Consider the following 17,741-nt stretch of genomic DNA (forward strand, 5'->3'; position numbering starts at 1 on the left):
AAAGATAAACCAACAAATATCAAATTAAAAAAACTATGAAAAGATTTCCACTGTTATTTGTCAAGGTCAAGTTAGGTACTGTAAAGATGGATGCTGATTTATATGAGCCAAATAATATTTAAGCCTAACAAAATAAAATGCAGATTGGAGCTGAACAGCAGAGCTGATGCTGATCTTCAGATATGTGTTCGCAGGTGGAAGATTATGGTAAACAGAGAGGCTCATGAAATCAGACTAACTCTCATATGCAATCGTAAGAGACTCTTTTCTTTTAGGATAATTATACAAAACATTTTCAAAAATCACAAGAGGTGAGAAGGCAAGAGGTCTGTTTACCATCCACTGACTCAAGACTCAGAGCAAAGTTGGTGCAGTTGTATCTTATCTTTGGCCTGACCAGCCCCTGATGGTGTCTCATAGCAGGCTAACTTTGTAAAGTGAGGGCAGAGAGTAGATAACCAGGGCTTGTCGCCAGAGCATCAGGCAGGCAGAGACGGATAGCTCTGCTGATCCACAGCCCTAATCCCCTTTAATAAAGTCGCCTGTCTGTGGCAGCTCACAGCTAGCAAAGTCAAACAAGTTGGGACACACTTGTTTTTGAACGTTTCCTTCTGATTTTTCTCAATGTTTACCACAAGGTCTTTTAGTCTTATCTTAGCTGGAACCACCAGATGTACGACATTCTTGTCAGTAAGCACGAAAAGTGAAAGGCGGTCAGATCTAAAAGAGTTTTAATCCCAAAAAGTCCTGAAAGTCGGACTCGGAGTGGATAAGAAAAGGCAGCGCTGTGTACGTGCTGCTGTGGGACACAGTAAATATTACAAGATAACATGAACTTAAATCTTGCATCACTTTGACCTTAACTCAGCTGGGACAGCAGATATCAATTCAGTATCTCCATTTTTAGTTGCTGTCTGTCTCATCTTAAGTTAGAAATAATATGACAGACTGTTCCATTAGAAAATGAAACCTAACTACTAACACAGCACGGGTTTAATTTGGGGAAAAAATAAAAAAATAATAACTGATGTTAACACTTGATTGATTTGCAGCTTTTTAAAATGTCTTAGAACGTGTTTGGCTGCTTAAAACCAAAGAGCCTCCTAACAAAACAGAACTATTTTCCTGAGATGCTTGTCTGTGTTGTTTGTAGTAATGGGCTGGTGGCGCCAACAGGCTCAGTGTTCAGAGGTTAATTGTTATCAGGAAGCAAAGCCTTGATTGTTTAGAAAACTTACTAAGAAATTCAATACCCTGGCTTCCTTGGAGGCAGCAGCTCTGCACAGAGAGAAGTCACAATATGGAGTAGTGTGATTACATAGGCGTCAACGTGCGAGTCCACAAATTCATCAGACGGCTTCATTTTGTTACAGAAGAAATCATTTTTCACAATCACGTTAATGTGTCACTGATTGTCAATGCTGCGTTTGGGTGCAATGCTTTTCATTTCTTTGTTTTTTATACAGTTCATGTGTAATTTTTAAGGGGGAACAGTTCTGTAACTGAGGATGAAACCATAACACACATCTATGAACCCGCCCCTCGTCACCAAACCAACAAAACAAAACCCAGGTTATGAACTGAACTGGGGCTCTGAAATTGAGGTCTGAGTCGTACCGTGAATTTGAAGAGTTGTTACACGTCTAGTAATTTGATTTAGTTTCAGCTTTTCCAGTGTGAGCCTTTGCAGCTTTTCTTTATAAATGAATTTTTGTCGTATAAATGAATTTTTGTCATTTGAGACAGTAAAAATAGCTGAGAGATTAAAAAAACCTTGTTAGAAAGACTGAAATAAAGTCTGTTAGTTTTTGCGTGCTGGATCCGTCAGCCAACAGATGGGGCTGAGGCTATATCCTCGGCTCAGAGATTTGTCCTGCAGATCCTGATGGACATAAATTCAGCAACAAGTTAGGTCTGTATGACAACCTCAAAGCCTGAGGGGCTTAAACTGGGTTATAAGCCCAGAAGAAAACCTGCAACAGTGGCAGAGAGGCCGTGCTGAGTGTCCAGCTTCTCGCACACCTTCCTTGTTAAAGGTGCTACTTGACTTTCTTCAGACAGTATCGATATTCCACAGAGTAAACAAGTCTTGGGCATTCATCATCAGCTTGACAGCACCAGGGAGCAAACTCACTGGTTTGATTATGGGGAAGAGGTGAGAAAACAGTCATTTCAGACTCTGGATAATGGACAAGCTTTTGTAGGATGATCTCTAAGAATGTTTCTACATATTGCAGCCAAGAACAGCCCAGTTCTACACATTAAATTATAATCATTTGGACTGATGCTGTCTGGCTTGAACTGCATGTGACAGGAATAGAAAAATGTCTCAGTGTCAGACGCCCATTGGTGAACTAAAGGGCACATCAACCTGAAATGACAATACTGAACCCTACTGATCCTAATGGTTCAGCCACAGCATCAAAGCATGTGTTCAAATTTAAAATATACTGCACTTCCATTTCCATCAAGACCACATGGAGTTAACAATCACTGGAAGTAGCCATCTGAATATGCATTAGGGCTTTTATTTTGGCAAACATGCTGCCTGGTATAAATAAAGCTTCCTCTGTAGATGGAGGAATTGCTCATACTGATTCTCGACCTTATTACATCTCGGGAAAGCGGGAACATGACTAGTGGAGTCATTTGTGTCTTTGCTGAAGAAATAGGGCTTCTCTTCCACAGGAGCCATTTCCTGCTGCGAGAATTACTTCCACACGAGCCTGTGGATATATCTATATTTAGATTCTAGCTGAAATCTTGGATCTCCAGGCGACACAACGAAAACCATATTCACTTAATACTGTAATATGCTGCAGGTGAAAACGTGGAAGTATTTGGTGATATGAGGGCAGGAGGTGTTGCCTTTTGTTGAATTGAAAACATCAAATTGACTGAAAAACAGAAAATCTAACAAAGACTGTTACACTTAATTTAGTGATTTATCAAGTAAAAGCCTTGATTTATTGTTACCAGATGTTTATTCTCCACTTCAATGTGATTATGTTCTTCATGAGACATTTTAGTGAAGCAATTCCATCTGAAAACACTCAAATGTGTTATTACTTTGCCTCACAAGCAGCAAACAAAATGTCATTGGTGACGCGTGGCGGGTTTCTTTAGCGTCATTAACAAATGTTCAGGCACAAACACTGTTGAATCATTTTTGAGTCAAGTAATTATACGCACATCATGCAGCTACAAGGCTGTTAGAAAAGTGGTAATTAATACACTTGAGGTTTTCATTGTATAATAATTCAACAGTTCTAGATTGATTTATAGGTGTGGTATTAATTTTTTTTATTTTAAGGATCTGACTGGCACTGAAATTTGTTCTCCTTCATAAAATGACAGTCACATCATGGATTTAAAGTGTAGAGCTGGACCTGGCAGTTTTCCCCATTCACGATTGTTTGGTAGATTATTTTTAGATTAATTGAGGAAAATATTTGGTCTATTAAGTTTCTTTGCTCAACATGAGATCTTCAAAGTGTTAGTTTTAGACGACGAACTGTCTAAAAATCAAACATTAACAGTTTACTACAGAAGAAAATGTAGAAAACTAACTTTTTACTTTTAATTATAAACTTAGTTTTGGTTCATCTTCTGTTCCTCAACCAATTGGTTCAGATCTAAAGTTGCCACTGTTAGACTAGAGGGTAAAGTTTAACACGTACATGGGATTTTGTTCAGCTCATTCATGAACTTGTTCTTCAGCTTGGAAAAGGCCTCGTCCTTCTCACCAGTGCCTGGGCCGGCCATGTTGGTGGTGTTGGAGCCAGCCGTGGAGGAGAAGGCGGTGGTGGGCGCGGGCGCCGCCGCCGCTGCCGCCAATGCTTCCCTTCGACTCTCACTCATGGTGGCGATGTCGGGCAGCCAGGCAGATGCTGAACAAGCAGAGAAAGAGCCAGAAAGAGAAGGACAAACAGAGCAGGGTTAGTTTTTTTTATTTTTATTTTGCTGCTGTGACAGATGCATGTAAGAGGCAGAGCGCTCGCCTTGTCAGATGACAGAGTTGACGCAGACCGTGTTAGCAGCTGCTGGCTCAGCCTGAGTAAACATCAGCTGGGGTCCAGAATAAATTGGCCAGCTTGCTGAATTCAGAACAAAGCTATTCACTCACTGCTTAAACTCCAGATTAACATCACAGAGCAGAGATAAAATGATTATTTATTACCCTCATACAACACAGGCAGTAAATCTCAGCCCTGTTCCTGGCTTTGTTGTAATTCTGTGCTTTCATAAGTAAACCTACAGTAGATCAAACTACAGGACAGAGAAGATTAGAAGTCGACTCTTATCGCACCAAGCTCTTTGTAACAAACAGGTGTATTTACTTTCTGTACAGGTCGGCAGTGAGGGGGTGAAGGAAACAGTGCACCTCTAGTGTTGACTGTTGCCTTGTTTGCTCTGTAATTGTGGGCTCACTTGTGTGTGTATGCATGTGCTGCACATCATCATCATCTGAACATATTAGTCATCACCTCACACTCTGTGGGAGGTTGGTTTCACATGAGACTTCCACATTATTTCAGTACTGCCTCAGGACAAGCAAAGGAGACACATTACAGGAGGAGATGTATCAGTATATGACTCTACTGTATTGGTTCATGGTATTACAACTACCAAATATACATACTATTTAACATATAGAGGGTTAGGGTGACATACAACATGTCACAACATTTATACATAGATATAAATGTTGTGACATTTTTAGACAAACATAATAATACTGATGCTATTTTATAGAAAATAAAATGGTTTGAGTTGTTTATAACACTACACACTATAACTGAATGCATACTAACACAGGGCCCTTTCCTTGGGTCCACAAAGTTGTGTATCAGCTAATATCATAAGACACATAACTGTCAGGTGCAGTGCTGTGATAAATCTACTCTTTGTGTGCATGTTGTAATTTGGCTCTGTCACCATAGCAATGTAAGAGGATAATGGCGTACTAAACTTGTACACTTTTTCCACCAGTACACACTGATGGTTAATGGCCGACCTCCTTCGCCACAGTACAGTGCCCATTAAACTCAAAGGGCACTGCACTGGTGCTGACAGAAATACCTTTAAAGGTTTCTGTGTAAGTGAAAAATCATAAATGTAGCCCTCAGAGTGGCCTCCAGTAATAACCGTTTCTAAACCTCAAAGAGCTGACAACAAAATGTGGCGGCCATTCACCCTAATATAATCTGTGAAAACATGAAAGAAAAGAAAGCTTCAGAGAGCTGAATTCCAATTTGTGCTTCTTCGAATGTATAAAATTAGGTTTACAATGGCAGTGAGGCAATTTGGACTGAATTACATCAGAGATATAAAGTGTCTTTTCCATGTTTGCACTTTTCCAGTGATGCTTCTCTGTATTTGGACATTTTAAGCTGTATGTGGACACTTTGTTTGTGCAGAAAGGACCCGTGTCATCCCTTGAGTGACAAGGTTTAGCTTCACAATCACATCTTGAAGAGATAAAAAAAACAAAAAACTACTGGTTAGTGTGCAGCTTCACTTCAGTCGATGTGTAGCACCATGTTCTCTTGTTTAATGAGCTCTAACTGGGGCTGGGAAATGGACATCATTTCTCATTCTCTGTATTATTTGAGATTTCCCAGCTGACCTGAGGAATTCAATCGGGCAACTTTCCAGCCACAAATGTGTTTCTCAAGAATCTAGGTTACCACTGCTGCTGTACTCAGGACATTCATCTAAACAAAATCAATATCTTGAGCACACTGAGGACAGTTCTTGGGAAATTTGAAATAAATGCAAGTCATTTCCTTCAAGTGTTTTTCCTTATAGTTCGATCCAAGAGGCAATGGAGAAGTGGCCTTCTATAAAGAGTATACACTGCCGTCCACAAATAAAAAGTCACACATGAGCTTCTGCAATGTCACAACATGAGTTGCATTCATTTTTCACCAAGGGCTTGTATTGATGATGGGAGAGTAGAACGCTGCGCAAAGTCTTCTCCAGCACATCCCAAAGATTCTCAGTGGGTCCAATCATGGAATAACCTGGTCAATCTGGACTCATCAGACCACATGACCTTCTTCCATTGGACAGTCCTTAACCCAGTTTTAGTTTCATCAATCTCCTTAAATGCTTTCTTTGCTTGATTCATCCCAATAATTTGACCCTTCTGAAACAGATTAACATCTTTTCCACGACTATGGGATGTGTCTTCCATTGTTTAAGAGATGAGAAGCTACTCACTGCATCAGTTAGGATTAAATAACTGCCTGCTGAAGCCAGCTGAAAAATCATTATATATTTCTCAGATCAGATTTCAGATTTGAGCAGTGAGAAAATCCAAAAGCTAAAGCCAAATAAAATGCCTTCACAATAAGATTTCCACTGCAGTTAAACCTGCTTTAATCATATTTCCACTTTATCTAAAGTTTGTTGGGGATTTGAGGATTAAATACTTTGATAATACATTCAAACGTACAGTAATTATGGACTGTCGACTGAGAAAATAGTAATTTCAAATAGGATGTGAACATTTTTTGTAAATGTGCGTCACCGAGTGCAGCAACATGACAGTAATGGAGCCACACTGTCAGGCCTCTTCCTGATAGTCCACTATCATTTTCTCTTTTAATGGTCCTGTCTTAATGCAGCAAAAATCTCTTCTTTACATGAAAGCATACGACAACAACCATAGATCAGCCCCGTGGACATCAAACAATATGACTACCAATGGGAAGCAATATTAATTATCAGTTTGGTTCGCCACCACAGGTAGAAGAATGGAAAATGGAAAAATGCTATTATTGTACAGGGAGAGAACTGTTGCTGTTATAAGTGGAGGTCACATGCACTAACAAGTAGCTCTGCTGGTTCTCCCATGGCCAGCAGCAGGCATGAGTAACAGCCAATTAAACAGCAGCACAGTCACTAGCTAAAACAATTAACATCACCACAATAGGCGTCAGAAACCAGCAATTTGAGCTGATTGACTAGTGAGGAGGGGAGATGGTCCTGGTGCCACTCAGAGGTTGTGTCAGCGTGCGACAGCAGGGTAGTTAAAGCATACTGGGAAAATACACACCTGCCAGCCGCTATGGGGCACTGCCCTTAGCCTTAGTCTTAAATATTTATTAAATGGATAATTTTATGCCTAGCTGACTGAGACCATGATGCAAACCCTATCCTTAATCCTGCCTGACATTTAGGACTGTACACAACTGAGTAGAACATCAAGTCATTTGCCTTTAAATGAATCTACTTGCAAGTTCGAATCCCTTGTGTTGACACTGAAGACTGTGACTCTGGGCTTATGGCATGAGCTGGTGTTCACAATCTCTATGTGTTTGCCAGCTGCTGCTTCCCAACATACTGCGAAAGCATGATATCTCTGCACTCTCCAGCTGTGATTTTAACACTCCGCTAACACTTCTTTAACAACATGTCGGCAAAAGAAATGTTCATAGCACATCACATGGATAGTTGTTGCAGAAAATACTTCCAAAGAGAGAAAAAATATGCAACTAAACCTATAATCACAAAAATTATTCATTGAAGATAATTTACTTCAGGTAAAGAGTGGCAATGAACCTTCTCTTGCTCCGAACAAAGCAGCTATTTGTTACCTCAGTCCTCTCAACGTCCCCCTTGGTTGCACAGACGCCTACACATGTCCATGTTCACTCAGCCTCTCTTTAGTCTCCCTTTTGAAATGCTGCAAGGTTAGTGTGGGGGCTGAGCCATTGAGAGGCATGCTTGGCAATGACAGAGATACTTGAACACAGGGGAGGACTTTTAGGGAGCTCAATGATGCTCTGCAGTGTGTATGTGGGCGGCTTCTTGTATAGAAAAAAAAAAAGAATTGATCATGCCCTAAGGGGAGGGAGAACATAGGCTTTTACTCAATATTTCCAAGTGAGCTTATGTCAGGACCACGAGGGACACAAATACAAATACGATATTCCGCCTTGGTTGTGAGAGGCTGCGTGATATATAGGAAGCGTGACAAGACAAATATAAGACTAATAATAATAAGACTGGCAGTGACAGGGGGTGCAGGTTTTTAGGCAAAGGACAGAGAAACAAATCTGAAACCTTACACAAATGCAGAGTGAGACATGCTCCAAGCTTTTATATCTCATCATTTTCCTCTAGACTGTGAAAAGCTGATGTTTCTCAATCTCTGTATAAAATCTCAAATGGAAGACGACCAGAAATGAGCAGTGTGTGTGTGTGTGTGTGTGTGTGTGTGTGTGTGTGTGTGTGTGTGTGTCTGTGGAAGGCCACCCGTGGCGTCTGTTATGCCTCTCACATCAGGACTCACATCACTGGCACAAAATGAAACATTAATTCAGCTCATATTTGCACCTTAATGACTACTCGTCCATTCAAGCATAAGATGACAACTTCCGTATTATCATCACTGTCTGCAATGCCGCACAGCAGGCAGTGTACTTGAAGAGCCAGCCTCGTGTGGAGTGGGTTGAGGCTTATTTATCTTTATGGAAACCTGAGAGTAGTGTTGACCTTTTTCCCTTTCCAGGAGCTGTCATTGTTATGCAGTCATACTGTATATCCATTGTCACACAATGTTAAGATCTGTCCTGTCCTTATTACGACCTATTTCGAAGACAGCTTTAAATAATGTTGTTGTTTTGCACAAAATGGCTGAGCTCACTTCCTCCTCCACCACACTGCAGCTCATCCCTGCCACAGATTTTGGAGTCACTAAGGTATCAACTGTTCTAACCTACTCCTAACTTTCACAGTCATTCCCACCTTCACCACACTGCAGGATGCAATAAACTGCTTGTTTCCTTCTTTTTTTTTTTTGATCCAGCTATCTCTTTGGAGGTGTGCTGCTCAGGTGTAAAACCCCAACCCAATTATGAGGCCGCCAGATGGCCCAGCAGGTCCCCAACCACAGTGGCGATGCTGGCACCTCCTATCACCTCTCTCTCCATCTTTCTCTTTTGCTCTCTCTCCTTCTCTAACTGGGTCAGCTCCCTTGCTCTCCACCTCCCTCTTTCCTGCTATCTCCCTCATCATGCTTTCATGCTTTTTCTCTTATTGCTGCTCGATCCCAAGTGGATTCTTGTTTCCCCAAAGTGGGCAGCAGTAATAATATTAACAAAAGCATTTCTATCAACCAAATAGAAGACAGACAATGGAGAGATCAGCACAAAAGAGATCCTACCCTTTTCTTGAGTCCAGATTTGGACAGCATGTTGATATCATGTGGACTGCTAGTCCGCCCCACTGGTTCTAGTATTGGCCAGCTCTCTCAGTGTGCCGGATGTTTCATGTCATTCTGTTTGAGGAAGTTATAAAGCTGCCAAAAACCACCCAAACCAGGACTAATACTGTCCATTTTGTCATCTAACCCACAGATCACAGCAGACGTGTGTGGCACCATAAATAAAGCTGGATACAGTGATGGCCTTTTGCCAATATTAGTTCCCTTTTGTCATTTTATTGGGCTTCATGAGGTAATCACCCAGTAAATCACTAATTAAAGCCATTTTAACCAAGAATTATACACTAATTATCCCAAAATGATTTGACAGTTGTTGTAGGTCAGCCTATTAAAATCAATTGAATACACGTGTGAACAGACCACACATGAAAATGTCATAAGGTCAATATGAGAGGGGGACATTACAGTGTGTTCATTTTAACAAAATATATAGCAGTATAACAAAATACAGTGAATGGCTCTATATGAAAAGAACCAATAATTTGGTTAACTGTGTATGAACAGTCAGCTTTGCATTTTTATTTTTTATTGTTCAGACAAAATGTAAAAGTACATTTCTTAAGATATACAGAGAATGAAAACCATTCACTTTAACATTCATGAGCACAAAGCTAAAAATGTGGCTGTTTAACTTTACATAAAAACAACAAAATGGCATTATGTAAAATTTACAGTAGTGGAGGATTCGTGTTTGTCAGAGTTGTTGAGTATTTCAAAGGGAGTGTGACTCTTTAAACAGGAAGAGACTGATGGTGGAATAAATATTTTGCAGTAGACAAATGAAAAGCAATAACACACAAACACATGTTGCCATAGTGCAGGGATCAATAGTCTCGATCAATAGTGAAGTGCTTTGACCAAACAAGCAAACCCAATAGATTTGCTGCTCCTGAGTCAAATATATGGGCAGAAATAAATGCATCACATTTGATTTGAATCCAGATTCAGCTGTTCAAATTACCTTCATAACAATAAAATGCTAATGAAGTCATATTATGTGCCTTCCCACACTCAACTGTGACAGTCTTGATCATTTACCTCTGAACAGTTGTTATGAGGTTTTAATCCAGGTTTGATTACAGTTCAAAGCATGGGAATTCCTGCTGTTTTAAGTACTCCTCAAGTAGACGCTTAGTGATTGCTTTATAGATCTGGATAAACTAATAACCATAGCAAGGACACTTGTTTTGATCCAAAGGGAGCGCTAACAGTGTAATTAGAATAAATGACACAGAAAAAAAACTCTAAGCAAATTAAAGCTTGTGTTTGCATGCATAATAGAGTGTTGCATGAAACAATTAACACCATTTTATTGAACCGAGGAGATATTCTACAGATAAATGAGTATTGTTTAAGTAACTTCAAACTTTATAGTCCATTTCATTATCCTAGTGTTATGAATTTTGCTCTTTCTTGTGGTTGTAACATTAATATTAAAGAGCAAATGCCATCCAGCTTTGGTCTTAGTCATGAATCACATCGAGCAAATGGCAATAATGTTTTACAGGGTGTTTTATATATACAGTATAAATATCAACTGAACTATGCTTGAATTATAAAAATACTTTTGTTTTCAGCTGTTTATATTCCACAATATTGTGGGAATATTTTACCAAACAATTAGAAAAAACACTTTTCTATAATAGTGTTTATCTCCCATTAGAAGCAAAGTAAAATAATTCTACTATATAATAATACTCTTTAGATGCATTTGTCCACGTATTGTTCAATTGTTGTTAAGGTGTCTTATTGGCAACCAAAGACGCATTGATCCACTATTATTTAGGAAATAAGACTCTACCCAGAGTTGGCTTTCTTTGTGCATATAAATGTAACTAATGAGTCTGTTGGCTCATTCTAGTATAAAAAACAATTCATGCGTGAAACCTCAATCTGCACCATGGATGAACTCCAAATCCCAACCGCGCTCCCTCTTTCATAGTCTTCCCTGTCTTTGTTCACCAACACATTAAAGAAAAATGTGAAAAATCACCAGTCAACCAGCAACGAACCAACTACGGGGCCATCACTGCTTCACCAAAAGAACTAAATTTACATTTTAAACAGTCACCTGATAGGAACATGTGTCAAATATCAAAGCAGTTCAGCAAAAACTGACAAGATGAAACTCCAACACACGGCTGCACTGATGTGTGCCATTGCAAAGCCTAACAGCCCACCTAAACTTTGTTAAAGTGGATGAGTTGGTGAACTGGCACATTAATTACAGGGTGTCAGTCAAGTATCAGCACAATCTGCCGGGCACTCATTTGCTAGAGGGAAGTATTTTCAGACACTGTGGTCACATGCACACACACACACATACAAAAGGGAGTCTTATGTATATAATAAGTCACGTAAATGATTGTCAGGTGAGCTGTCTGCACTGAGCGGAGATAAGGGGAGGCTGAGAAGGCCCATGGCCACTTCCCCTTGTCCAGTGCAGCCTCTTTACTCACCTGAAGCCAATCTCAGGGGGTAATGGAACTGGAAAAAGTTATTAACCCCGCTTTGCAGCAAGGGCAGGACAGCTCTATTAAGCCAGTGCACAAAGATTCCCACATTTTCAATTACAGCTTCCAAAGCGCTGAGCAAAGTTAGAAAAAGCTGCCTTGTTGTCTGCTGAAGAGAAGGACTCAGGGGCCCCAGATCCCAGCAGTTCTTATCATCTACTCTTGTTCCTCATACAGTGTAGCTCTGACATAGTCCCTGAGTTGTTGGTGGATATGTTTAGTGAATTTATATGACAATGAAATGAAAGGTTGGTGAGTAGGAACCAGAATAAAGTGCTGTGAGACGCAGAGTGGTCTTACATTTAGAGGCTGAATCTAAACCAGATGAAGCTGCAAAGATTAAAATACCAAGACATAAAAAAATGAAATACAAAACAGATTTGATTTATCATTTTGTTTGTGAACGTGTGGTTAAAACATTTGAAGGACTCTTTTGGTTACATATTGTAACCCCAGCTTCTATGAGTTTAGGTGCACAATCAGCATTGGAAGCTCGATTGTTTGCTTGAGATATCTCTCTACCTTCTGCAGAAACCTCCTTTGATTTCATGCTATGTGTGGAACAATTTACACACAGAACTGAAGCATAAAAATATACGTCAGGATGCGTTTAGGCGTATAGACAGCACACAACAGGGTAGCAGAATAGACAGCTAGAAGGATTAAAATAGAAGCATACTGGTTGTTTGACACTTGCTTATGTTAGTTCTCTGACCTGAAATGACATTCATACATGATAAAATTTGCCTTCTGGTAATGATATCTGCATAAGCACATTTCTTTCTGGTGAAGTATAACCAGCTACTGTAACATCTTTACTACAGTGTGAAAACCTTGAGGTTCAATAACTTGGCTGATTTTATTTTGTATTTAATGTCTTCCTGGTTCCTAAAAGCCTCTGATATGTCCTTCACTTAGAGTAACTGTTAAACCCTCACATATTGCAGAACTGGATGTCAATTTAATAAAAAAACTAAGCCTGCACTCCAAAAAGTAAAGTTACTGTGAACGGATTTCTCAAACTGTTAAGTCTTATTTGATCATTTAGTTTTTGCCAATAAAGGTGTATTGCTCACAAATGACTCACACATGAAGTGCTGGGCTCTGCTATGGCCCACTTTTGCTCTGCCCCCAAGTTTATAGGACAAACAACACAAATCAAACACAGTTGGCCCACACAGTTCTCTCACGTTTGACAGATGTAGTTTGAAGGAGCTGGAAAAAACACCTCTCACATTTAGCAACCCTTTGCCCTGGTTGCGTGCTAAGTTGGCTGTGAGGCTGGAGGGGGCAGCAGGGAGGTGGGTGAGGGCTAGGGCTAATATAGCAATGCCTGGGGAGTCATGTCTGTTGGAATCAGTCTCATGTAGGAGGAGAGACTAGAGGCCATGGTACGACTACTGATAGGTGAGTCATACAGACAAAAGGGATGTTATTTGCTCAACCACTGCCTGCCTCCAGGGAAATCTACCCGGCAACCATTGGCTGCATTAAAGACTAGGAGAGGCAGAAAGTGACGAATTGTAATAGACGAAGACGAAGACTGACCAGTGTACTCTGATGATTTAGACGGTACTCTGCTCATTCTGTTAAGAAGAACTAGGTTTGAGATTAAGGAGGTGCAGATAATCCTCTCTCAAGAAACGTCTGTTTTTAAAATCTGAAAGACCTTCACATCAACACTTTACACATCTTTGAGTTATTCGCTGTGATACTTCAGAGCAAATCTGCTTGACACAGTCCCGACATAAAAGTCACAATTGTCTATTTTGTTTTTTACCAAGAATGGGAATTTACTTTGAAAGCATAAATCCTACTAAGCCTGCATTCAAAACACCCTTCTACTTGTTTTAAAGACTATGTGTCAAAGCTGAAGCTAGTTTTCACTTGTTTCAACAATCTCTCTGTTACTTAATTTATTATGATAGCATGTTTTCCCATTTTTACATCCAACTGTGATAAGAAAGAAATGTAATGTTTTCCCTTGTGTTGGCTGTAGCTTAGTAGAGGAACAACAAAACAAATGCCTTGTAGCTATGATTTTATTAGTTAGCCACCCTCCAGTTTCTCTTCTTCTTCTTCCCGCCCACTCCTTCACGACCCCCGCAGGGCTCGGCTACAGATATCGCAACTGAACCGTTTATCTCGGCAAATAATCAGGAGGGAAATATTGGCGGAAATTGGGGACTTTGCAAAAAGCAGCGATTATTTCCAGGAAGCCAAAGGTCATTAAGCCCTTGGTCCTAAGAAAGGTTTATGAGCATTTGTAAATACTCACTGTTTTTACATGCAGATACAAATAAAGAGACTGGAGATGAGATCTGAGAAATCCTGGTTTCCAGGAATCCATGGGTTTAAAAGGGAATCGTTTTGTTCTTCCTTGTTCTGCCCCTATTTGTTGTCAGCTGTCATTTCCTATGGTGCCTATTTCAAAAACACACGACGTCCCCAGAGCTGTTAATGCTCTCAAACAGACGTCCCTTCAAGTGCTCTTTCCAGACTCTTGGCAGCTGACCTTTAATTCTGTTTAGAGTGTCGGGTGTGTGCTGTTTACTGATGATGTTTCTTAGATTTGCTTCATACCAGAAATGCTTTAGCACAACTAAGTTGTCTCCAAAATATCAGTTTCAAGTGTGATTAATGATATATTTGATCTAAACTGTGCATTTAAGGAGAAGTAGCTGACTCAAACTTTTTACTCTGCAGCAGCACACACAGAATCGTTTGGATGGACACAGTGTGTGACATTCAACTTTTATTTATGTCATGGAGCTAAATTACACACTGTTAAAGTTGGTGTGAATTTCAGGTCACCTAAAACCCGCATTTGGCTGGAATAGATCCGCTCATCCGGGACTACTCCAAAAACGCGTTTTGAATCTAATTGGCACTTGCAACAGATCGGTGGTCGGATGTTATGTTTGAGTCTCGGGATCTTTAAACCCAGTTCTTCACACACACACACACACACACACACACACACACACACACACACACACGCTGACAGGTTGCTAATCCAATAAAGGTGTCATAGAGTGATGCAAGAGTGTGATTAGAAGGTGACAAATAATTCGACTTCAAAAATAACAATCCAAGTGTCATCAATCTGCCATTTCATGCAGATGTGAACATATCACTGCAGCAGAATGAGAGAGAATGAGATAATTAGGATGATAAAGATATGATGCTTCATATTCTAGCTTTCACTCCACGTTTACCTTCATTTGTATGTCTCTGTTTTTTTTAACACACTTTGATGTTTTCCTTTTTTCCCTGTCCATCCATTAAAAAAAAACTTTGCCCCACTGGACATCCTATCACCGACACTTTGTTTGACAAACAACATCCACGCAAATGTCTAACTACCACAATAACAACAATATAATAATAATAATAATAATAATAATAATAATAATAATAATAATAATATAATTAAGCTGTTCTCATTTTTGCAACAACACAAATAAAGTAGTAACATCACAGTCACTTGATGAACAAAAGCAGGTTAACCTTTTTAATGAGTAGCCAAGAGATGACAAAATAAAAGTCAATAATTATTATTTTCCATGCTTTTTTTATTTTTATTTACTGAACTGGAGTGAGCTGTATATCATATGCATATCAGATCTTACTGATACCACCTTTTAACACAACCTAAATCATACTCCACAGTGCCAGAGTGAGTTGAAAAGTGAGACTGAACTTATTGACAGTGGTGGCAGCTTGATAGATAACATAGTGAGGGTGACAAACACGCATTGTGACCAACAATCTTTCAGCTTATCATTTGCCATCAGGCATTAGTGACACTGCATTAGCGTGAGTTTTGATTTTCTCATTTGGGTGAAGCTTGCTCGTTTGGAAACGTGCCGTTATCACCGTGACCCCAGGTTGTGACAGAGCCAAGAGAGAGAAAGAGGAGACAAATGTGTCTGCCATATATATATTTCTCTGTAGTGCTTTGATATAACTCATCAGAATAAGGCAGATGTGGCTGTATCGCATGTGAGACTGGGTTTTTACAACAGAAACAACCATATGGCACACACTTGACAGGCATACTTGATACCATCAAAGAGATGTTTGTTGCTGTGAGCATCAAGTCTGCAGATTTGGGATCAGATGCAGACATATCAAGACAGCCAGTGAAATTGGGTTGAAACATGAGTTGAAATTGCTCTTGAATGATTCAGTCTGCATCCAGGGCACCGTGATGCAGAGGTGGAGAATTAAGATGGATGTTTGCTGGTTTCGAGTGTAAGAAATGAGCAACATCCTGACATCCTCTTTGTTTACAGAGGTGTCCCATTCAGTGGACTGGTTTTGTATAATGCCATCAAATCCATGCTGCAACCAATGATTTTCATATTTGATCAATCCAGATGATTATTTTTGATTAACTGGTGATAGATAAATAAATAAATACAGAAAATAGCCAAATGTAAGTTCCTAGAGTCCAAGTTGTGTGTGAAAAACCTCCAACTTGAATGTTTGGCATTTTAGATGTCAAATGAGCTAAAGCAATTATTCTGGTCAGTTAAATTTGTCACTGCCTACATGCAAAAGCATCTTGGTTAAGCTCTCTTGCCTCTTTTATAGGAAGTACACACTGCATCTTTAGCTCCCACCTCGTTTTCACAACATGCATACAACCAGTTTACTGGTCTTGACACAGAATCATAATCATGATGATTCCAGTATTGGCCGACGAAGCTCCAAACCCCAACATCTGTTGTAATGGCACCTTCAGGCAACAACAGAGAAGCCCCTCCTCCACCTCCCACAGCCCACATGGTAATTATCACTTCTGGCTCTGGCCAGCCCAGTAGTGTACACTCCATGCTGCCATGTCCATGTAACGCCTCAATGAACTTTAAGCACTGAATGGTCCTGTGATTAAAATAAATGAGATTTGTGAGGGTGTATATTATTTGAAAGCAAGCATGTTGGTTATTAAATTGCTAAATTAATTTACCTTGTGTAAAAACTGCAGAAATTCTGTATTGACCGCTGTAAACTAGGATATGTCCATGGTGCTGAATATGCAAATTGGTATGTGGTTATACGAAGGGGAGGAGCTGCTCTGACAGAATTAAACCAAGCTGATTATTGTATTTATTTTATCATCACACTGACAACACCCTGCAACAGGTAAGAGAAGGCTGCAGACTCTGGAAACACCACTTGCTTCCTAATAATTACTCACAGGTTTGAACATGGTGGGGTTTAAGTTTTAATCAGGGTTTAATGATGTCTGACTCAAAGCTAAAGTTCTAGGGTTCTTTATTTAAGGGGTCGCAGGGTGGCGGCAGAGGTTGGCGATGTACAATTAATCTAATCGCAATCCCGATGTCAGCCTTTGCAATTACATAACTGCAAATGGCTGCAACTCAATTAAACAAATGTATGTGTGTAAACATGCCAACCTATTCTCTGTGTGCCATCACTATCTAAACACCAAAGAGATGAAAAGTCTGTTTAGGAAGTGGCGTGTGGTAGTATATGGTCACATGACTTTTTTAAAAACATATTATTAGTGTCGCAACATCATCCACAATAATAGCAAAATGTCTTTTTGATCAAACTGTGCAGCCCTAGTAGAGGACATTGCTATTCAGAGTAGTCTGTGAATCTCTTGCAGGTACATTGTGATTTAGTTTTGATTATTAGCTGTCCTGCCAAGTGTCTAAACAGCCTTTCATTGAAAAGACATCATCATATTTAACTAGATTTTAAACCGAGTCCCTTGCCTGGTGTCCGAGTTTCATGTTGCACAATTGTGATTGTGATTTGTTTTTGGTTCTTCCAGCTCAGTTACACAACATTTGAGATTATTTCTGCCTCCAGAGAAGAGATGCCACAGAATTTGTCTAAGTAAACTCCAATCTGTGCACCCTGCACAGAACTGCATCTGACACACCACCCTGTCACAGTGGATCCCTCAACACTTTTCTACCAAGAACAAGCGTGTTTGCTCATTCAGATGCAGCGCA

General features: G+C 39.9%; 1 protein-coding gene across 5 annotated transcripts in view; it reads right to left on the reverse strand.

Moving 5' to 3' along the window:
- Positions 1-17,741, reverse strand: part of syt1a (synaptotagmin Ia) — a 135,596-nt gene that overhangs the window by 34,095 nt on the left and 83,760 nt on the right. For 4 of the 5 annotated variants that reach the window (XM_026364115.1, XM_026364117.1, XM_026364116.1 and 1 more), the window contains one exon: positions 3,681-3,890. In XM_026364115.1, coding sequence (XP_026219900.1) covers positions 3,681-3,861 — 181 coding nt within the window. In that variant the 5' untranslated portion in view covers positions 3,862-3,890. The remainder of the gene's footprint in view (positions 1-3,680; positions 3,891-17,741) is intronic. The other variant, XM_026364118.1, reaches the window with a different exon arrangement.

The sequence above is a fragment of the Anabas testudineus genome, chromosome 23 (genome assembly GCF_900324465.2).
Source record: "Anabas testudineus chromosome 23, fAnaTes1.2, whole genome shotgun sequence".
NCBI lineage: Eukaryota > Metazoa > Chordata > Actinopteri > Anabantiformes > Anabantidae > Anabas > Anabas testudineus.